The sequence below is a fragment of the Pipra filicauda genome, unplaced genomic scaffold (assembly GCF_003945595.2).
Source record: "Pipra filicauda isolate LSUMZ 115617 unplaced genomic scaffold, ASM394559v2 scaffold80_size11013439_pilon, whole genome shotgun sequence".
Classification (NCBI taxonomy): domain Eukaryota; kingdom Metazoa; phylum Chordata; class Aves; order Passeriformes; family Pipridae; genus Pipra; species Pipra filicauda.
Genome location: NW_024104987.1, coordinates 10493358 through 10515691, shown reverse-complemented (window position 1 = coordinate 10515691; position 22334 = coordinate 10493358). Strand labels below are relative to the sequence as shown.

Sequence of the window (22334 nt, the reverse complement as noted above, 5' to 3'; positions counted from 1 at the left end):
TGCCTGGAATGGGCTGGGAAGGAGGAACTGCTCCCCTCAAGGGTGATTCCTTGCTCCTAAGAGGGGAAAAAGGCCCAACAAGAAAAGTGAAGGTTGAAAAAACTCAAGTCTTTCCTGGGAACCCACAGTCTGCTCCTGCTCTGTCCCCCCCCAGCATCTCCTTCTCAGCATGGCCATTGCTGAATTATGGGGAAGATACCCTTTGTCCACCTTCTCCTGCTGAAGAAAACATGCATTCTGGGATGGGTTTTTGAGATTCATTTTTCCCCATGTTGCAATGGGACAGCAAGAGCTCAAACTAGATGCTTATTTCTCCAAGCCCTCCAGTCGTGGCTCCAGGCTGTGCTGCAGCAAGTATGCACAAAGGTTTATCATTAGCCATTCCCCAGGGCCATGGCAAATCAGAGAGTAAATTGTTCCTTGCATCAGCTCCCTTGGGATTTGTTGCACTAAATAAAGACAGACACAGGATTTCAACATGACCCATCCAGGGGTTTGGAGCCGGGCTGTGCTCACACAGCTCCCGACCCTGCGTGCTCAAGGCTGGTGTGAGCCTGGCAGGGCTGCCCTACCTGGCCCTGCCACCTGACCACCACCCAGCACCCATGGGAGCCACTTACTTCTGTGTCACTGCAAAACATCCTTGCCTAGGGATGTTTTGCTAAAAATGCTTTCCAAGCCAGGCTCTGGCCTGGCCGTCAAGCCCACGTGCAGTTGTTGGGAGCTGGATCTGCACATAGGACTCTAAAGCAATTCAAGTGAAGATATGAGCAACTCACAATTCCCTCATCCCAGAAAAACCCAAACCAGGACATTTTCATCCTTGAAAAATGTCAGTCAGCATATCCCACACGTGGGAGGGGATGGAGTTCACACATATTTGATCTGTGTGTAGTGGGGGGCTCCATCCCTGCCCACGCTGCTCTCCCACTGCCACAGGCTCACTGCCACTAGCAAAGGGCTGCCACCTTGCCTGCAAGGGCACAGTTACTCTCTGATTTACCACTGCTTATATTTTCCCTGTTCCAGAGACTTACAATCATGCAAAAAACACCTCATGGGGAATGAACAAGACCCCAGTAGGGTCTGTCTGCACTGCAGGCAGGAGTACCCACCCAGCCTTTTGGGATGGCTGTGCTGGCTGTCCATGTGCTTCCTGACTATGTACCATGTCTTTCACATGGGCTATGCCTTTGTTTAATTTCATGAGAGTGAATGACTTGAAAAATCATCTAATGCTAATTGGGCTGCACCCCTATGAGCTGCTGTCACCACAATGCAGACTGACCCCAGCAAACCCTGCCTTCGTGGCCAGGTGTGTTCCCAAGAGCACAAGTGGAAGGAGGCAAATGCTGACCCCCAGCTCATGCCTGAATTCCACTTTCAAACTGGGCTGGTGGGGAGCTCCCCCACCAGGATTACCAGGAATGCACAGAAATTGCATCATCATGCCCTGAATGTGTGAAAGATGTCTGTGATGAGAGCTATGTATGTGCTCTGGGAAAGGAGAGCATCCTGCAAAGCTGGGGCCATCCCTCCGTCCACAGCCCATCCCTTGAATTTCAACTAACACAGCCAGGCGTGGGCATGAATATCCCGAATATTATGTGGTTTTTGCTCTGCAAAGCTGGTCCCAAATCAAAACCAGGGACCAGTGCATTGGCACCAGATATGTTTGTTTTTCCCTTAAATGTGTGAGGTAACACCTGTATCCCTGCAGAGAGATGCAATGCTTTACCTGCACCCTCTCTCACAGGAGAGGAGTGCTCACACTGCCTCAGACGTGGGTGGAGACAGCAGCTGGAAGGGACAGCCCTGGGACAGGGAGAGGCAGCAGCATTCCCTCTGCCTGCAGGGGCTGGGCACAGTGCAGCCCGCAGCCACAAGCCAAAATGTTTTGTTAAAAGCCCCCTTTCCCACACCCTCCAGGGAGGCCTGACTCCCCAGTAGCTATGGTCCTGGTGCGCTGCTTTCTGGGGCTCTTGCAATGCTCCTTGCTGGAGGACATCATTGGGAAACCCTCCGTGCTGGTAGACGTGGCTGGGGAGGGAACATGCAGTGTGTGCAGGGGCCAGGCTCTCTGGGATTTGGAATAACTCCTCCTTCTTTTATCTCCCCTCTGCTCCTGCCTCCTCGCTGTCCCGCCCAGAGATCCCCGCCGCGCCCCCCACCACGGCCGCCAGCAGCACGGAGGAGCCCGCAGGTACGTTCTCTCTTCTTTTGAAGCACTGTGATGCCAAAAGTCTTCTGAGCAACCCCCTCCCTTGAATGAAGTTCCATTAAATACATAAATTCTGGTGTTTGTACCGGGACAAGTGGTTTCCTTTTACGCCCAAGTGTCTGAGTGTTCGAAACAGCTGTGCAGCATCCTGAGAGACGGGTGTTCCTCAGAGCATGTGGGAGTGTAGAGAAGGTGAAGAGAGGTTTTTCCAGAGGTTCTAAATCCATAAGCACACAGGGTGGAACCTAATGTGTGGTTCCACTCAGTGTGGAACCAACACTTGATGGAAAAGGGGTAAGGATTCGAAACCACCACTGGTTGATTATAAAGTTTCATGGTTACCTTCTCAGAAGGATGAGAACAGTTCCAAGGAGATTTTCTGGTGGAGAAGGACTGGAGAACCAAAAATCCTCCAAAAGGGAAAAAATACCTAATCACTGCTTACTGCTGTATAGGAGCATTCCTGTTGTATTCCTAGATCTGTGCATTCCTTGTGCCAAGCAATCTCGGGTGCTGATGTGACCTGTGTGTGTCATAACAATGTGTCTCATGTCCGGGTCTGAGCAGGGGATGATGGCAGGAGCCAGAGAGTCCCAGGAAAGGGTGACTTGTCCCACTGCCTGCAGGTTCCTGGGGTATTTGAGCAGCGCCACAGCTGTGAAGGACACGAGGTGTAAAGGCTGTTTACTTTTGCCTCAGCAGTGTAGGAGGGTTCATAAATTTAGGAGTTTGTACTAAAAGTGATGGACGCCACCTTGAATTGAACTCTGAGCCGAGGCTCGTCCCGTGGCAAGGGTTGTCACACGGGCTGTGTGTGTTGCTGTGTGCTCAGGAGCTCTCCCAGGGTGGGGAACCCAGGGAGCAAAGGGACAAGGTCTTAGGTCGCCAGTGTCATGGCAAGGTAAATCCCAGGGTGTTCCATGGGACTGATTTAAAGGACAAGTCCTGCTACGTGTAAATGCAGAAGCAGCAACTCTGTGTTTCAGTATCAGGCTGGTCCGGGCAAGAATGATCTTCCAGCCTTGGGTTGTGCCTGTTGTTTCCTGTGTGCTTCTGGAAGTGTTCCCTCCGAGCTGCAGGGCTGGAAGGAGCCTGAAGACACACCAAGGGCTGCCCCAGGCAGCTCCCTCCAGCCCAGCCCTGCTGAGCAGCCCTTTGGGTGCTTTGCCTTAGACACTGGGTGCCAGCATGAGGTGTGTTGTTTGGGGAGTCCCTACAAAACAAGGTGTTGGGTTATCAGGAACAGGGACCATCACACTTCAGCTGAAGCCAAGCAGGAGCAGGTCTTCTCTTCCTTACAACACTGTTTCCTGGCAATACCAGCCACAGCCCTTGTCAGTGCCTGCCCTGATGTGCTGTGGCAGTGTGACCTGTAGGAGCCCCAGGCTGCAAGTCAGGGCCACCAGCTCAACACCAGGCACTGTGTGGGGTGGGCTGGGGCAGGGCTGGGGCTGGTGCCCCCCTGGCCCCTCAGCGGGGTCAGGACAAGCACAGAGCCTGCAGCAATTGGACCCTTGAGCAGGATAAGGGGATGCACAACCCATTTTAGGCACAAAATGGGGACACTTTGATGAGGAGCAGGTCCCTGTGCAACTAGTGGGGAGAGCCAGGTGCTCCCTGCCAGCCCTGCATCTCCCTGAATGCCAGCAGGGATGGCTGCAGGGATCAGAGACAGGTCGGTCAGGAGGTGCCCCTCACCTTAGACCAAGGCTTTGGGTAGGTGATTGCAGGGTTTTCCAGCCTTTCTCCAAAGCCATCTTCTCTCCCTGGTGCTGCTGGCAGGGCTGCACCCCCTGGTCCTGACCCCCCACAGCCCCTGGCAGCAAACAGCTCCACTGGGGAAGGAGTGAGTCCCACTGCTCTGCATCCTCTTTGTGAGGAAAGGGGTTATTTAGGGATCTGCCCAGGCCCAACTGAGTTGCCATTAAGCCACTAACTGAGAACATCTCAGCAGGGTCAGAGACACCTCCTTCAGCAGAGGAACCCTTGCTGGAGGCTGGGAACAGGTTATCCATGGGGGCATCCTGACAGCCTGCAAGCCATGAGCAATGACTTGACAACATTTCTTGGATCCCTGTGTCACTGGAGGGCTGGATCTCCCCACTCCCTGCCCAGAAGGGTGACCAGGGACCAACCCAGCTCACCAGGAGCCACTTGTCCTGCCTCCTCATGAAAGCTGAGCCAAGCTGAGCAATCTGACGGGCCCAGCACCCCATCATAATTCTACTCACAGTGATTTTGTTGGACTTTTTAAGCACTGTTTTCTCCAAGGAGCTTGAACCATCCACATTTCATCCCTTCCCCTTGAGGGGGAGCATCTGACAGTGCTGTGCCTTGGCAACCCTCAGCCCCCCCCCATCCTGTAGAATTCTGCTGGACTTTGTGGGGGTTCTTAGCACATCCTTAAATCAGTGTGTCTGCAAGCCAGAGCTCCTGTGCTGTGGGAGGAAAAGGGTTACAGAGATGGAGAAGGTAAATAGTGAGAGATTTTGGATGCAGCCAGTTCTGGGAGAGATGCTGCTTTATTTCCTTTGCTCGAAGCTGCAGGGGACAGAAAGCACCACCCTGGCCAAGAGCTGAGAGAGCATCACTCCACTGGGAGCCAACGAGGGGCACATTGCAGAAGACCATGGGCCAAACCTGGCCTTGGTACAAGGGGTGGGACAACATCAGCTTTGGTGTGGGGGGTCCTGCCTGGCTCTGCTTAGCTCTCAGAGGTCCCAATCAATTTGGGAAAACAGTCCAAAACTGAATTGTTTAGATGAAATGCATTCATGCTCTCCCACTCCGGGAGCCTGGAGGATGAGGAGGGGGTGCTCCTCACTTTTGCAGCCTTTCTGAGGCAAGAAAGTGCTACCACCCCGTCCTTCTCTGGTCCCATTCAGAGAGGCAGAAGGGCCCCAGTGAAAGGGCAAACAAAAATAACAGTGGGGGGGTAAAGGTTTACAAACCTGCCACTCAGTCATTGTCTTATCTGAATTAAATCCAGATTGGTTTGGGAATGATTATCTGAGGTGGATGATTTTGGCTAGTGGGCTTAAATAAAACCAGGTGATTGGATTGATGCAACTTCACATGGTTTTCCCCTGGAAATCAGCCTCTGCAGCTTCAAAACCAGATCTGGAGTTTCCAAATGTCATTTGGGCCCTTTTGTTCCTGGCTGGTGAGGAAGAGGCTGGAAGCAAGTGCAGAAAAGGGGGAAACCCCCAGTCTTGGTGATCCCTGGGGGTCCCCCAGTGTGCACAGCTTGGCTGCAAGTTGCAGCTTTCCCAGACTGCAGAGGTGGGTACATGCCTTGATATCCAAATTGAGCCAGAATCCTCCCCCAAGAACCAGGAATGGGGAAAATTTGCCTCCCTGATGACCTGGAACTCCTGTTTCAGCAGCATTTGCAGGTAGCCAGAGTATTCAAGCCCTAAAACAGGGTTGGTTTTCTTCTGTCTGAGTGTCAGAAGCTTTAATCTTTGCCTGCCCATGCCTAGATGAATTGAGGTGATGCAAGGCCACCCTCTGAGAGTGTGCCCTGCTCCCAGGTACACACCATCCCTCCCAGGACAATCACAGAGTGAGCAGCAGGAATGGGCTCCTGCATCCCTCAGCAGAAAGGCAAAATGCAGATTTCAGAGGGTGGTCAGAGGCTCACAGCCTGTCTCCACAGATAGGCATGGAGGAAAAAGGAGTCCCTGGGGTCTGCTGCCACCAGCATCTGCAGCACCCCAGCAAAACCTCAGCAGGCACAGGTAGAAGATGAGTTAAATAAATCCCTTGCTCCCACCACATGTACAGGAGCTGTGCTTGAATTTCATGGGAGAAATCTCCTTATCCCCAGCCTCCTAGCTAGTCTGTACCCCTGCATCCCCAAGGGAAGGGGCCTTTTTGGCTCCACAGCTCCACTCCAGGCAGATGAGTGGATCACTGTCCCCCTGCTCACAGCCCTGTAAACACAGTGATCATCACTGCAGCAGCAGCTTCAAGGCAAGAGTGACAGTAGGAAAGGATTAAATGTACCACAGCTCCTTTTAACGAGCTGCAGCAGCTGGAAACAAGGAGTCAACACCGTGTGAGCTGCCAGCTGCCTCCACAACATCTGCGAGGGGTGCGAGGCTCGCTCGGAAAATGACGGTGCGGGGACAGGAGCACAGCCAGGCTGAGCTTTCCTGTGGGCTGGGAGCAGTGACCTGCCTCAGCCATCACCCAGCACTGCTGTGCAGTGAACAGGAGGGTGTGAACGTGTGTTGCCACTCGTGTCAGCACTCACAGGGTCTGGAGGGGATCAGCAGCACCGGATCTGAGCACGGTGCCCGGCACTGCTCCCTCCCTTCCCAAAGGGCTCCCAAAGGGCTCCCAAAGGGCCGGGGGGGGAGCTGCCAGGGCACAGCCTGCCTGCTCATCTGGGTGAGGATGAGATGGGGCATGGCCAGAGGGACCCTGTGGAGAGAAAAGCTCCGAGGAAGCTCTAACAGCGAGTGTCAGCTCTGTCTGTGGAGAGCAGGGCACATCCCACAGCCTGGGAATAAAGGTCTGCCCAGCTGCCTTCGGCACAATCGGGGGCAGAAACTGTCATTTCAGTCACCCTGGTGTAAATCTGGGCTCAGTCTGGGGGTCTCCAGCTTTGTACCCATCCAAATGAGGAATGAATTCAGCCCTGCATGGGTATTCTCTTGCCTGTCTTGGGCTGTAAGCGAGGTGATGGATTGACTGCATGATTGATTGACTGATTGATCGGCCGCAGTGTCCAGCTCCCTCCTGAAAAGAGGTTTCTCATGGTGATCTGCAGTGAATGGCTGTGAGCACAATAGGGGTGAGGGACTTCCAGAGAGGAAACTTCTGGTCACTTCAAAATATCTCAGAAAGTCTGGGAAAAAAAAAAAAAAAACAAACTCCACAAAACTGCTAAAATGCAGATAAGCCTCAGGCACAACTGCACCGTGCTCTTATCACCCCAGTGCAGGGCTTCCTGCACCCCCACATCCATTCATTCCTCCATCCCTGCATCCCTCCACTCCCAAATCCTTCCATTCCTCCATTCCCTGCACTCGATTCCCTCCACCTCCAAATCCCTCCAGTCCTCCATCCCCTTGTTCTTTCATCCCCATATCCCTTAATCCCTGCAACCCTTTATCCCCACATCTTTCCATTCCTCCATCCCCACATCCCTTCATCTCCATCTCCCTTCATTCCTCCATCCCTCTACCCCCAAACCCTCCATTCTTCCATCCCCGTATTCTTTCATCCCCGTATCCTTCCATCCCTGCAACCCTTCATCCCCACATCCCTCCATCCCTCATCTCTCCATCCCACGTCTTTCCATCCCCATCTCCCTTCATCCCCACATGCCCAGCTCTGGACACTGCCTGAGGGACTGTCCTTCTGACCCTGGGGGTACCTGGGTGCCCACAAGCCCTGGGCACTGTAGCCAAGCCACGAGCTTCAGATCAAGGACTGCCCAGCTCAGCATCACCCTCAGACCCATTTGCAAAACCAATGATGATGATTTTGAAGTGAAACGAACTGATTCTCTCCCCACTGGGGGACATTTCCAGATTCTGATTCCCCTTGGAGAAACAAAGCCCTTGTCCCCAGCACCAGCTCTCTGTTTCAAAGTGGGAAGTGTGATTTTCCCTGTTCTGGTTCTGCTCAGCTGGGAGCTGCTTTTGGGCAGGAATTTAGGGGGTGGCTGATGCTCCCGAGGACAGATGGCTTCCTATGGTGTTGTCAGTGGCTCTTGGCAGTTCTGCATCCCAGGGCACCCCTGGAGTTCAGGGAGCAGCACCCCTGGAGCTCGTCAGTGGCTCGGGATATGTTTGGAGTGGGGAAGCACCAGGTGTGGATGAAGCCCTGTCAGGGCTGGCACCCCCACGTGTCCTGGGGCTCAGTGCTGGGTTTGATCCCGTGGGAAGGGGGTAGAAGATGTGCTGCCAGCCCCATGTGCTCTTGGGAGAGAATGAGGAGGGTGGAGAGGAGGGGGTGGATGAACCATAAAACTCAGTGTTGGTGTAGTGTTTTCCATTGAACTGTTTTCCAGTGGGTCACAGTGGGACTGTCCCCACTGTGTCACCAGCAGCCATAGCCTTCCTACTCACTCCCTTTATATCTGGGAAAATTGGGATGCTGATGAGGCCATGGCTGCTATGGGCACCCATGTCCCAAACCACCAGATATCACTCAGGCCATTCTCTCCTGTTCCCAAACTGGCAGCAGGCAGCTCAGGAGGCAGGGAGCAAACTCACCCCGAGGCACAGTGGGGCTCAGGGAGTGCCTGGGGGTGATTCTTCCTCTGAACACCGTGAGCAGGGTTCCCAGGGATGCACCAAAGGCACCCAAACCATGCCTGGAGCACAGCTGGAACTGGAGCGGCTGAGCATGGGGGGCCTGGCAAGGGCAGTTCCCCTGAGGTCATGGGCAGCCCCGGCTGCATCCTGCGGGTGCTGGGGGTCATGCTGGAGAGTCCAGTGGCCCCCAAGCCGCGCTGGGTGCTGGGGAGGTGAGAAGGGGCTGCGGGCTCCTGCGAAGCCCTCGCTGCCGCTCCCGCCCGCTCCAGGCGAGAGGCTTTAATCTAATTACATGCTTTATTTGCGCCAATTTGTTTTTCAATCAATCTTGCTCAGCCAGAAGAAAGGAGGCTACTGTGGGCTCATTTGCACCTTCTTGTTCCAAGGGAGAGGTTAATGGCAGTTATCCACTGGGATGCTGTGGTCCTGGCTCTCCCCTGCGGGGCTGCCCGGCTGGGAGTTCAGGCAGCTTCTCCCTCAGCACCAGGCAGCAAGTCCCCAGTTTGGGCACGGGGCAGCCTGGATGCTGCCTGGGGATCTTTGGAACAGGCTGTCTTGTGAGGATCTGCTGCAGGCAGGGCTCAGGATGCTCCTGCCAGGTGGTCCCAGGCAGTCCCGGAGCTGTCCTGCAGGAAAGGTTTTGTGTATCTGTTTCTGGGGGTTTCAGGAGGGTCCCAGGGAAAGGTGCTCCCTGCAGAGCACCAAAACAAACAAAAAAATAGTGGAAATAATTCCTGCCACTCCTCCTGCCCCACTGGGGCTGGTGCAGCTCAGTGTGATCGGTACAGGGCAGGGTTGGCCTCAGTGCCCCACATACTCATGTGCTGGTGCAAAGGTGCTCCTCAGCCTGCTTTGGAGGTCAGAAGATGCTCTGGTGCCCAAGCAGGTGCCTCTGCCTTTACAGACTGGTCACAGAGCCTCTCCAAGGCTGGGTCTCAGCTGATGGGACAAACCCCTGCCAGCTCCTGGGGACTGCTGCTCCAAGGCTGCCCTGAGCCAGCTCAGGGGGTGACCAAGGACAGACAACGAAGTCTCACAGCTGTGTGGTTAAATGCAAGGCTGTACCAAAGTCTTGCTGTGCACCAGGAATCTGCACAGACCCTCTGTGAGTAGATCCAGACCCTTGGAATCCCTGTCCACAGGCTCAGGTAGGGACTGCTTCAAACCTGGGGACCATTATGTAGACAACACAACATGTGTGACTTGAGCAGCCCAGTCCCAGCTCATCCCAGGTCAAAGGCTTGGAAAAGATGTGTCTCCCCATTCCAGCTCCTGACTGTGCTGGAGGGATGGCCAAGGCCACCAGCCAGAGGCACTGGCTGTCCTGCAGCAGGCCCAGGATGAAGGACACTGATTTGCACAGCATATTTGCAAAGGGCATCATGCTCAGCAGCTGGGTCATCACCAGGTGGGGGGAGAGGAGCCAGTGTAGTCATAACAGACCTCCTGCTCCATCCAATGGCTGGACAAGGGTGCAGGAGGAGTGATCCCACTGCTAAAGTGAATAACCTGAGAGGGATTCTCTGCACTAAGTTTGCTTTTTTATTAAAGCTTCTTGATATTAAAGCAGCCAACTCTGAGACAAAGACTCCCACTGGAGTCCAGCCCAAATTAGGTCACAGCATCGATCCCTCGCAGGCCGTGTGTGCTCTGAGAGCCAGACACATTGCTGCTTGTCCCACAGGGAGGATCCCATCCATATTCCCTGGACAAGGAGAGGGCCACTCCAGAGCATCCCCTCCCTCAGGATGTGTGGGCAGCAAAGGCCAAGAGCTGGAAGCTTGGAGCAAGCAGAGCTGGCACTCTCCAAAATGACTCTAACAGTCGTTCACTGAGACTGAGGGAGGAGATGTTAAAATAATTCTTTGGGATAGAAGCAAGGGGCAGCCTCAGTGCTGTGGGAAGCAAAACAGGATTTCATGGTCATCTGGGGAAATCTCCAGAGGTCTAAGAGCCAAAGGCATCCCTGCCATAACTGCTACAGGCCAAACCCTGGCACAGGGTCATCCTCTCCTGTCCCAGTGCTGGGTAGTTGTGGCTTGCGTTTTATCCTGTGTTGCCTGGGAGTTAAACTGCCTTTGGGATGCCTTGAGACAGCTTCCAGAAATGTTTTCATGCCCAGTTTGAGCACACTGAGCGCCCAGCTGAGCTCCTGCTCAACCACAGGGCAGAGACACGATGTTGTCGCCCCTGCCCTTCCCAAACAAAAACTGGCTCCCCCCTCACACACCCCTTCTGCTCCTCGTGCTGTTCCTCCATGTCCCCAGCCACAAGCTGAAGATGTGGGATTGCTGCCTGTAAGAAGGGCTGGAAATTTATTCCCAGAGTCTGAATAGCCTGGAGGAGCACTCAGTTCTGTGGGGAAGGGGCAGCAGGAAGCTCTGCAGACCAGTGGAGCCGTAGGCTGCAGTACACGGTGTCCTGTATGTCCCACAGGACTAAGGCTGCAGCAGTTCTTTGGAGCACCTGGAATAGTTTTGTGGTTGTTGGATAGGCTCGTGGAACCACACCAGGGCTTTGGTTGAGAGCACTGCTCAGCTGCAGGATCTGGGCATGGACAAAGCCAAGAGCTGGGATTCCCTAACTCCTGATGAAGGGAGGGATCACTTGGGTCCATCTTCAGCATCACTGTGATACCAGAGCTCACAAAAATACGCCTTCCTCTCCTTCTTGAGCAGATTCTGCAGCACAGAAACATAAATCACATCCCCTAGGTGGGGGCAGACCCCCCACCCCAACTGTTAGAAAACCAGAAGCAGCAGCACAGCTGGAGCACGGGTTTGGAGATGCCTGCAGAGAGGTTTAGGTGTTGTGCACTGGCATTTCCAAACACAGTTTTAGATATACCTGCAGAGAGGTTTAGGTGTTGTGCACTGGCATTTCCAAACACAGTTTTGGATATACCTGCAGAGAGGTTTAGGTGTTGTGCACTGGCATTTCCAAACACAGTTTTGGATATACCTGCAGAGAGGTTTAGGTGTTGTGCACTGGCATTTCCAAACACAGTTTTGGATATACCTGCAGAGAGGTTTAGGTGTTGTGCACTGGCATTTCCAAGCACAGATTTGCCCAGAGCTGGTGGGGACCTGGATGCTGCCGTGTTTCCCCTGTCACAAGGGGCAGCTCATGCACCAGCCCTGTGTGGGGATTTCTGACCAGTAATGCTGGGGAAGGAAGAGAAAAGGGCAGAGAGATGAGAGCTGCTCACCACCACGGTCCCCTTGCATTACAGCAAGTCAAAACAGCCCCACTGATATGCACTGGCCCACTCTGGGGGTATTTGGGACCCCAGGCAGGCCCTACTGCATTTCCTCAGTCCTGTTCTCTCCAGTTATAGAATCATGGATGTAGGATTTGATAATGGCCCTTTACCTTCATTTAGTGGCTCAGTATGGTTGCACATCCCACCCAGGGACTACAGGAGATGAGGGCACCCAGGGTCCCCCCTCCAGAGCCCCAGGAGGAAGCACAGCCCCCTGGGAGAGAAGGCAGGAAAACGCCCTTCACCCTGAAATGCTGAGGTCAGACCATCAAGGCTGGGGCTCCCCTTCTAAGCCACAACACCTCCACTTTGGATCGCAGCCCACAAAGGCATTTAGGGCCCTACCTGGGGGAAATCAATAGGAATTTAGCTGCATAAATTGGGATTAGAAATCTGAATCCCCTTGGGGATCTAAGCCTTATATCTGCATTTCGAGTTAGGTACCCAGGCCAAGAAATGTGGCTTTAATCGTTCTATCATGTCAGAATCAAGGGGCCTTTAATTTCCGTTACCGACATGTGGCTTTCGCAGGGGCTTAAAGCTCATTTTGGAACTGCAAGCGCAGCAAGAGGCGCCTCGTGCAGCGTCTTCTCAGGAACAACACTCAGCACCCCCAGCTCTGCTGCCAGCACCTCCATCCTGCCCAACCCTGGGAGCATCAGCACTCAGAGTCACACGATATTCTGGGTTGGGAGGGACCCACAAGGATCACAGAGTCCCAGCTCTTAAATAAACGGGCTCTGGGAGGAACGTGGTGCGTTAGCAAAGCACGGGGTGCCCAGGGGGCCCAGCATCCCACAGCTCCCAGTCTGCTGGGAGCAACCCCAGCCCTGCTCGAACCAACCCCAAAAGGAAGATGTTTAAAAACAAAACAAAACAAAAAAATTCAAATTAAAAAAAAAAAAGAAAAAAGGCAAAACAAAGAAGGTGTTTAGCTGTGAAAACTCTTTGCTCAGCCAGAGAATTAGTTATATCAAGGGGATGGGCTGAGCTGCAAAGCTGCTGAAGGCTGTGCTGACACTTTTTACTAAGCTGCGACGGACACGAAACAGCCGCCCCAGCCGCCCGCCACCTGCTCCCTCTGCGAACAAGTAGCGCCAAACGCCTCTTCCCAGATCCCCTCCCACTCTGTTTATCCGGGAAACGCAGAAAGTTGGTGCTTTCCCGCAGGGAAGGGCGCTCCCGGCCCCGGGGAGCCGGCAGGGAGGAGCAGGATGTCACCGCGCCGGGAGGCAGTGATGAAGAAAAAAAAAAAAAAAAAGGCACTAAGGTCTGGTTGTGCTTTGGGTTTGAGCCTCTGAAACGAGGATTTGCTCTGAAATATTTGTGCAGCTGAGCAAACTCGGGGCGGAAAGTGCCGGGAGCAGGGGAGGAGGGTGCTTGGATATCAGCACTTGGTTTCTCCTGCACCGCGGTGCTGTAGCCAGGGGGGTTTGGGTCCTTCAGAAGGGGGGTGGCTGGGTCAGATTAAGGCTAGGAGCAGCTCAGAGAGGTCTCAGGTCCTGCCCAGGGCCAGGCAGGCTGAGAGGACAGGTCTGCCTGGAGGAGGAGCAGGGCAGGGCAGCAGCAGGGTGAGCACCAGCCCTTGTTCTGCACCCCCGTGTGCAGAGAGCTGGGCCTCACCCCATCCACCCCTCCTGGTGCCCCCACATCCCACCTATAGGACCTGGCTGAACAGGACCTGGACACCGATCACCCCATGCTTCAGGTACCAGGTTGTTCCCCACCCCAAAGAGGCTTCACCTCTTCAGGCAGCTCCCTTAATCTTCAGCCTGACCTTCTGGCCAGACTCTGGCATCACCTTCCACGGGCAGGTTACCTCAGGCTGATCCTCTGCAGCCTCCTGGAGAGGGGCAAGAGGGACCTGCAGGACAGCAAGCCTTTGGAATAACCAAGCAACACATGTTGGGACTCCAGAGGTTTGCAACAGAACCATCTGGGAACAAATTTTGTAAGAGTCTCACATGGTTTGTACCTCCTGTGCACACCCACGAGTCACTGGAACGGCTGTTAGAGCACCCAGGGCTCCACATCCACCCTCTCCTCCCCTTTCAGCCAGCTGATCCTTCCTCCCATCCCTTCCCCAGCTCCACTATCACTTTCCATCAGGGAGAAGCAGCTCAGCAAACCTTCCCCAGAGCCCAAATGCTGAAGTGTCCCTTGGTGGATGAGAGCAGGGTCTGTCCCAGGCAGCACTGAAATAACATCCTGCAGCATCTCTTCCACACACTTTCCCTAAGCAGGAGTCATCTCTCAGCATTACCCCATGCACACAGCAGTGCTTCCCAGCCAAACTGGCTCAATGCTTGGCTCTGGGAAATCTCATTTGCCCTCCCAAAGAGGCCCCACAGAACCTCCAAGTCACCCAGGAGGCAGGAGAGCTCTCCACATCGGAGACAAAGGAAATGAACCGGGGCAAATCCCCCACCCACGGAAACCAGCCCTGGCATCTGGTGATTCACTGTGATTTACACCAGCTGGCTCTGGCCACAGAGAGTTCAATTCAAACCAGCTGAGGCTCTGGCACAGCCCGTGGGGCTGGAGAAAGAGAAAAGAGAAGGCAGGACAGGGTTGTGTCAGTCAAAACAGGGTCAGACCCGGCTGTAGGTGGGTGTCTTGAGCTCCAGATTTTCGCCCTGGGAGCAAGCAGAGGTGCTGGGAGAGGGTGCTGTGGAGATAGGGTGCTGTGGAGATAGGGTGCTGTGGAGATAGGGTGCTGTCCTACAGCGTGTGTGGGGTAGCTGGTTGGTGCCCAATCACCCCACAGGCTCCCTGTCTGGGAAACAGCACTAGGATGGGTTTCCAGCGGGTCTGGAATCTCAGGCAGTGTGGAATTATCATAGCAGTGGTGCAAGGACTGGGAAGCTCAGATGTGGTTAGTGATGTTACTGTGGGGAGAGGCTGCTGAGGTGACTTGGGGTTGTTCTTGTCAGAGGTCAGGACTGAAGTGCAGAGCAATGGTTTCTGTCTGATTGCTGTTTATGGGGTGGATCCCAAAGCAGTGCAGTTGGGCTGGAGGAGGATCTGCTCCAGGTGGGCTCTATCAGCCTGGATGGTGGAGACCCCCCTGCCGATCCCGGGGCTGAGCCGTGGAGGTGGGAGCTGCTGTCCACCCACTAGTGCTCAGAGCCAGCTGCTTGCCAGCATCTGACTGACTTGGCCGGGATAGGAGGGATGTGCAGCCAGAGCTCCCAGGCTTGTCCCTGCTCAGCTGCTCCCTCTCCACCTGCCCCTGTAGCAGAGCAGCTGCTGCCCAGGGGCTGAGGGGTAACAGCAGCAGTGAATATCCACAGAGCTCCAGGATTTCTGTGCCAGGGGAGAACCATCACCATGTTTATCATAACCACGCTGGTGTCCTGAGAACATCCACAGTTGAGCAGAATGGTGCCAGAAACCTGCAGGAGCTGCAATGGCCTGTCTGTCCCTTGTCACCCCCTGCTCCACTGAGCAGCTGAGGGGAAGCCTCTCTGGGCTGTCAGGTCACTGCATGCACATTTAGTTCCCTTATAGACTTTTCCTGCAATGTTTATGGCCAGGAACATCTTACCAGTGTGTTGGATCAGGAATATTTCTGTTCCCCCAGCTCAGGGACACCGGGCAGTCACGCCCCACCTGCCACGTAGGCATGGCTGGAACTTTGCTAGTGAATCTCCATCATCTGAACTGCAGTTTTTATGGAATATCCACTCCTTTCTCAGTGCATTTCAAGTTTTACTCGATGTTCAGAGTCATGTTAGATGAGAAAAGCAAATGTAATCAGAGGCTGGAAACCCTCAGTCATCAGCTCAGCTCCTGGGTTTTGAGGGGCTTTGTCTGGGTTGTAGCTGTGCAGAGACCTCAGCTGGGACTCTTGGAGGAGGAAGGGGCCTTGCTTCAAATCATAGCTTTTGGTTTTGGCCCTGACTGGGTAATGCTGAAAGATGAAGCCATGTATTCCTGTGGATGCTCTCCTGAGGAGTGGGAACAGCAGGCAGAGGTGGGGCAGGAGGATGGTGCTGAGCTGGGGGACTCTTCATGGCCATGTTGAGAGGGGCTGGGGCACACATGGATCAGAGGTACTGAGGTGGTACCTGATGATCTTGGCAAGTGTGAGTGTCCAGCTCCTCGAGTTTCCTTCACTTGTTAGTTCCTCCACTCAAACTGTTCAGCTGCTGCTTGGCTCAGGCTGGGTTTGGCTCTGGTGCCAGAGGGATCTTGCAGAATTGGATCTGGGGTCCATGAGACCTCCTGGAGCATCTCCTCTCCACCTGACAAAGCTCCCCATGGTTCTGAACTCACCTCCCACTCCAGGGACACCTCCTGTACTGGGGCTGGTGAGCTGAGAGGGTGCAGAGCACCCAATGCACCACATCTGCCCTCCTTGCCTGGGCTGGCTTTGAGCATCCACCACTGGAGATCACCTCCTCCAGCATGGCCCTGTCCCAAAGCTGGCTTCATACCACGGCCCCTGTGTGCACAGCAGAGCTGCAAACAGAGTTATGGCCAGGAAATGTTGCCACTGCTGTGGCTGTGCAGCCACTTCCAAGCTCTGTGCCTGTTTCCCCTCCCAGCCTGCTTGGTGCCAGTGTCCCTGGGAAGGAACTGCTTCTTGCAAGGGCTTTTGCAGCACACAAGGAATGAGGCCTCAAGCCCTGCTGAGGCTGTGGCATGTGCCACCCTGGAGTGTGACACAGCCTTGCTGACAGGGGACAGGGAAGATGCTGCACAGCTTCTCCCCCAGGGTTTCATGTCGTGGTACTGGAGAGGAGGGGGTGTTGCCTGGGCAAGTGTGTTCTGGTGTGGCACTGCCCACGTGGGCTGGGGCAGGATACGGGCACCAGCAGCATTCCCATCCTTCCCTGCATCCCCACCCTGCTCAGAGAGCCCTGGGGCCCTGCTGGGGCACTTCAGTTTTCACACCTGGGCTCCATGGGTGGCTGTGCAGGGATGATGGGCAGCTGGGACAGTGGAGGTGTCTGAGGGCTGTCACTGTACCAGACATGTCCCATTTTTTCCCGAATAAGGGGATTCTGTGTGTTGGGAACCTCTCTCCAGCACCTGTGGCTGCTGAGGAGACATGAGATGTGCACGGGCAGCACGTCCATGAGCCCACCTCGATTCTGGGAGCTGGCATGAGGTGGTACATCTCCAGCTGTGGCACCACTGGAACGTTCCCAGCAGTGGCTAGAGCGCACCAACCGCGTGATGCCGTCCAGCCACGTCCCACATCCCTCACTGGAGGTCCCTGGGGAGCAGCAGCTCCCGGGGCAGGGCTCAGCATCCCTGCAGCCACCCGGGCCCGTGGCCCGGCTCCAGCCCTGGTGGCAGTGCCAGGAGGCCGTGCCAACCCTCCCGCCTGCCGCCGCTCCGGCCCCTGCGCCGCCCGGGCACGGCCGGCGTGTCCCAGCAGTGGGGGCCCATTAGAAATGAAATGTTCCTACTGGGGCATTTTATTTGCACACTTCAGTAGAGTGGACACCAAAAGGCTTTGCTAATGCTTCATGGGCTGCTAATTTCCTCTCTGACCCGCATTGTCGGAGGGTGACCCCAGCCCGAATCTCTCGGCAATGAATGCCAAAGGCTGACACTGGTCCGGGTTAGGGGTGACAATGGGGCCTCTGTGGGCTCCGGGCAGGCTCCAGTTGGGAGCTGGAGAACAGGGAGAATTTGTGTGGCTCTCAAAAGCTCTGGGTGGCACAATAAGGGAGGCCCCCGGGGTCTCCCAGGAAGACAGAGGCGGCCCAGGGAAGCCGGGCTGGGGGAGGCGGGCGGGAGGATGGTTTCCTTTGTGAGCAGCTTTCTTTAGAAAGGAAGGGTTTTCTGAATGCCCCCTTAGACGACCCAATCGGGGCCTGGCAGATGGATATCACAGGCACGCTGCTTATTCATGGCAGGCTGCAGCTTTGAGCCGTCCCCCCTTCCCCCAGCCCTTTATTCATTTTAAGGCTAATTTGTTTTGTTAATGTTTTCTTGCCCTCCCCCTCTCTCCGTGCAGATTGTGACTCATACTGCAAAGCCTCCAAGGGGAAACTGAAGATCAACATGAAGAAGTACTGTAAGAAAGACTATGGTGAGTCCTCCCTCTCAGCGCTGCTTCCCAGGGATGAGAGGTGGCAAAGGGCTGCAGAGGAGGAGCATCCCCCTCTGGGGTGTCCCCAAGCCCTCCCAGCCCAGGGAAAGGCTGCTGGCTGTGTCCCAGCCACAGCCATGGGCAGCCCAGCTCTACCTGTGCTGGGTCGTGTGCAGTTTTGGGAATGATTTTTGGCAGGTTTGGAGAGGCAGCCCTGGGCAGCAATGCTTGGTGGAGAAAGTGATGCAGTGTGTTTCTTGGGAAATTGGGATGAGGACACTATGGACCCTGATTAGGGGATTGTCTTAGCGTCTGCAGGGAGACTCATATTTTCCAGGTGTTTCCAATGTCTTCTTGGTTACAATGGCACCATTTCCCCTCTCTTTATAAGGTGCAGCAGCTTTCAAAAAATGTGCTTTGCTATGGGGATGAGCAGAAAGCAGCTCCCTGTCACCCAGATCCATCCCCCTTAAATCCCAGGACAGTTCAGAAGGTGGTGCAGCCCTGGGACAATCCAGGGACACTGTGGAATCCTTGCTGGTACCCAAGGTCCTGAGAATCCTTCCACAGCTCTGCCCTGCAGCAGTGGCTTGGAGCAGGCACATCCCAAGCTCTCTGCTCCTGGGATTATTTTTAATGTGGGTCCATTCCCAATATGGTCACCAGTGGGTCCATGCAGTGTCCATGCAGGACATGTCCAGAGTGACCCCAGGAGGAGCTTCTCTCCTCCTTGGCTCAGACATCACCCACTGGCAGGTGGGGAGGGATGGCTCTGCTCTGTCCCTCCTTTGCCAGCTATGCCAACGCTGCTGGGATGAGCTGAGTGTCAGGAATGGGACCAACCTGGAAAAATCTCCTTAAATACAGATGCTGTGTGCCAGGGGATGGTTAGAAATGCAGCTAAACTTATGGAGTCCTTCCATGGACTGTAGAGGGGGGAGCGAAGTGTCTGGAGGAAGGACCAGCCATGAGCTTTTGGGTTTGACCCAGGGATGGGGAGTGGGCTGAGCACTGGCAAGCCTAGCTCAAAGCTGAGCCTTCACACATGCAAAAACCAGGGAATATGAGATGCTGCAGGGTTTAGCATCTGTCCAGTGCCTGCCAGTCCTTCCCTCCACAGTGGAGGAATACATAAAAGATATCTAATATCTGTATCTAGGTATAAATATATGCATGTGTATGTTTGTATCTGTGTGTATATATATTTTTCCACCAAACTATCAAGCAAAAGCATCGCATTCCATCTACATGAAAACACCCAGGAGTGGAGATACCTCCTCCCTCCTTCAAACACACAGCAGCAGCTCAGCATGTCTGGGAAGTGTTTGCAAGAGCAGAACGAATTCCCATTTAACAGCCCATCCCTGGACAAGGCACTTCCCAGCAGGGCTGGCTGAGGGATGCTCCACACTGGCTTTGTGCTCTGTTGCTTCCCCGTGAGCTCAGGGGAGGGAAAAAGGCCTTGGAGGCAAATCTTTTATTTCCATTCCCATTTATTCTTCCTTTATCCACATGGCAAAATGGTTGTGGAGCAGAGAGTATCCCTTGGCAAGGGTGAGGTGCCAGGGCTGGGGTGCAGTTGTGGTCCCCATCCAGCAAGGCTGTGCCGAGGTCTGGTCGTGCTCGTAGGAGCTGCTGGAGGTTCAGCACGTGTTGGAAAGGTCCAAGGAGTGCCTTTTCCCTTGGATAAAAGGGTTTAATGGCACTTGGGAAAGTCGCTGCTAAGAGGTTATTAAGGTTATATATGGGGTTATTAAGGAGGGGAGCAGGGCTGAGCCCCAGGCCACTAAAGCCGTGGGGTTTCCTTGTGGGTGAATTCTCTGCTGGCTAAGAAGCTACAAACACATTTCCCACATGTGGACATGCATCCCCCATTTTCCCACCTGGCTTCTCCAGCATGTCTTGAGAGCTGAGCTCACACTGGAGCATCTGCCCTCTGAAGAGGAGAGAAAACAGTTGCTTGACTGCAGGAAACTCGGACTTGTCATGATCCAAGTCGGCCCCAGGGGTTGGGGGAATGGAAGGGAGGACAAAAAGGCAAGTGCATCCCCCTCAGAGCACGTTTCCAGCCAGGCAGTGTCACCTTTCCCTGCGCTCTTGGGGAGAGGATTGGGAGGTTTTGGTGGTGGCAGCACCTGGGTTTTGCTGGAGGGGCAGCCCTGGTGTGGTTTTGCTCCTTGGCTTGTCCAGTGTCACCAGGGGGTGTTGGGGGTTCAGCTGAAAGCTCACACTTGGTTTTGTTTGAGGTTGTAAAATGGTCTCTTGGGCTCCAACAGGCCCTGGGGAGATGAGAGCAGCTCAAGAGCTTTTTTGGGCAGGAGATACCCCTGGAGCCATGAAAAGGGGAGAGAGATACCCCCAGAGCAGTGATTAGGGGAGCTGGAAAGAGCTTTTCTCTTTTATCCCACAGCAGCACTTCTGCAGCTTCACCAGTGAGCCAAAACCATTTGCTGGTTTGGGTGAGCGAGTGCAGGAACTGGGGTGCTCCCAGCCGAGCCCTCCTGAATCTGGAGGGGTCCCCAACACCCCCAACCAGCCCCACAGCCACGGCAAATTTGCTTTTCCAAGGGCAAACCAGGCTGGTGAGGCAGCAGGGTGAGCGGTGCCGTGCCGGGGCAGTCCTGGCTTTCACCGGGGTGAGGAAGGGAAGAAAGGGATGAAAAGGTGCAGGGAGGGATAATAAAGACTTTGGGACTGACACCCCAGCAGGAAGCCAATTAGGAGGCTCTTTTCCTCACCGTTCTGCTGCCGTCGCTGTGCTGAATGTCCTAAAAGGCCCTAATTAGCTTGAACAGAGTTACTTCTCCCGCGGGCTCAATCGGGAGCTATCATCCGCCCGCGCTCCTCAATGGGGCTTTTTAGCTCCCCGCTTCATTCAGCCATTCAAAGGGGATATTTTCCCTTATTTATTTTTCTTATCTGTTTGTTTTTGTTGGGTTTGCGGTTTTTTTTTTTTCTTTTTATTTTAAATTGGGCTTTTTCCCTGCGAGATGGGTTTTGGTGCAAATATTTGGAGTGAAACAGGGCGCGGGGAGGGCGGGCTGGGAGATTCGGGGAGGGGGGAAGGCAAGAAGAGAAGCAGAAAAGCTTTTTCTGGGTTTGTTTTGGCTGCGTGGGGGAGCGCAGGGTCACCCAGCTCCCAGAAATCCAGGGGTAGAGGAGGGGTTTCGTCGGGTTGGGGTCACTTAAATTAGCCTGGGGAAGCAGAGGGGATCCCTGCTGAACCCACTGAGGGTGGAGATTCCCCCGTGGCCCAAAAGGAGAAGGGATTATTTGATTAGAGCAGGTGATGCTGATCCAGGTGATGTGGGAGCATCCTTTACTCACTTGGGTTGCTGCCATTTCATCCTGTCCTTTGGGGCTTTTCCCACTCTCTGTGTGATTGTGGCTCATCCACTGTGGCTGTGGTAAAGGAAACCTGAAGCTTTTAAACCTCATTTCCCCCCTGATTCTGAGCCCCCTGTGCTGTACCAGGGCCTGATCCTGCCCAGGTGATCCCAGAGAGTTGTGCTGGGCCCTGTGTCCCCAGCCCAGCATCAGGGAGAGGATGGGGGTGAGGAACAGGATCCTCATCTGAAAGGTGAGATCATCTGCTCACTTTGCCCTTTCTTGGAAAAAAAAAAAAAGTGAAGAAAAAAAATCCTTCCTTTTGCGGAGCCTTCACTTAGTCACCCCCTTTGTCGAGAGGAGCTTGGCAGGGGCTGCTGGAAAAAAAGGAAAAACGTGTTTTCAAAAGGCAGCTTGCAAAGAGGGAGGGGGGAGAAAAAACCCTGAATCCAGAGGAAAACACAAGGCACGGGGGGAAGCACCACCCCGGGCGCTCACAGACCCTTCCACTGCCCGGGAAGGTGGAGAAATCCCATTCCTGGAGTGGGGAAGCACCGAGCAATCCCTCCTGTAACCACGTGCTGAGGGAGTGACCTGGGCAGTGAGGGGACCCCCAGCACCACGGGGAGGGGCCGTGTCTGGCCAGGGCACACCCAGGCCGGCCGGGATTAGGGGTCATAAATCTCCAATATTAAACCAGTAGGAAATTGGCAACTGGAGCGAGGCAAAGCCACCGCCAAATAAATTAAAAATTAAAAAATAAGGGGAGAAAAATCCCATTTTAACTCTTTGCTCCAGCAAGGAGCCAGCCCTTTACATTCCCAAACCCAGGTGGTGTCGGGGTCACCTTTAGCTGCTGGGTTGGAATAAAATCCACATGGGCTCCACTCTGCTTGTGCAGTGAGATGGGAGCCAAGCCTTTGGAAAGCCCCATCTCAGGCTGGGACACCTGAACCCCAAGCACCCACTTCCATCAGTCCATATTAAACACCTCCTTCCATCAGTCCATATTAAAGACCCTCTTGTTCTCCCTGCAGACTGCTCTGCTCCCACTGCCACCCCCTGGGCCCAGGGAATCTTTCCCAGGGGCCAGCACAGTGATGCTCCCAGTCTCTGGAAGCTCCCATGGACAGGTCAGTGCATAGGATATACACAATATTCTGTGTATCCACAATAGGATGCACAGGTTTGGCCCTGCAGCCC

The 22334-nt window shown here is 54.4% G+C and overlaps 1 protein-coding gene across 1 annotated transcript in view; it reads left to right on the top strand.

Moving 5' to 3' along the window:
• The window catches only part of NTN1 (netrin 1), a 98225-nt gene that overhangs the window by 70747 nt on the left and 5144 nt on the right, over positions 1-22334 (top strand). Inside the window, exons 4-5 of the mRNA XM_027742292.2 lie at positions 2150-2203; positions 17730-17804. Coding sequence (XP_027598093.1) covers positions 2150-2203; positions 17730-17804 — 129 coding nt within the window. The remainder of the gene's footprint in view (positions 1-2149; positions 2204-17729; positions 17805-22334) is intronic.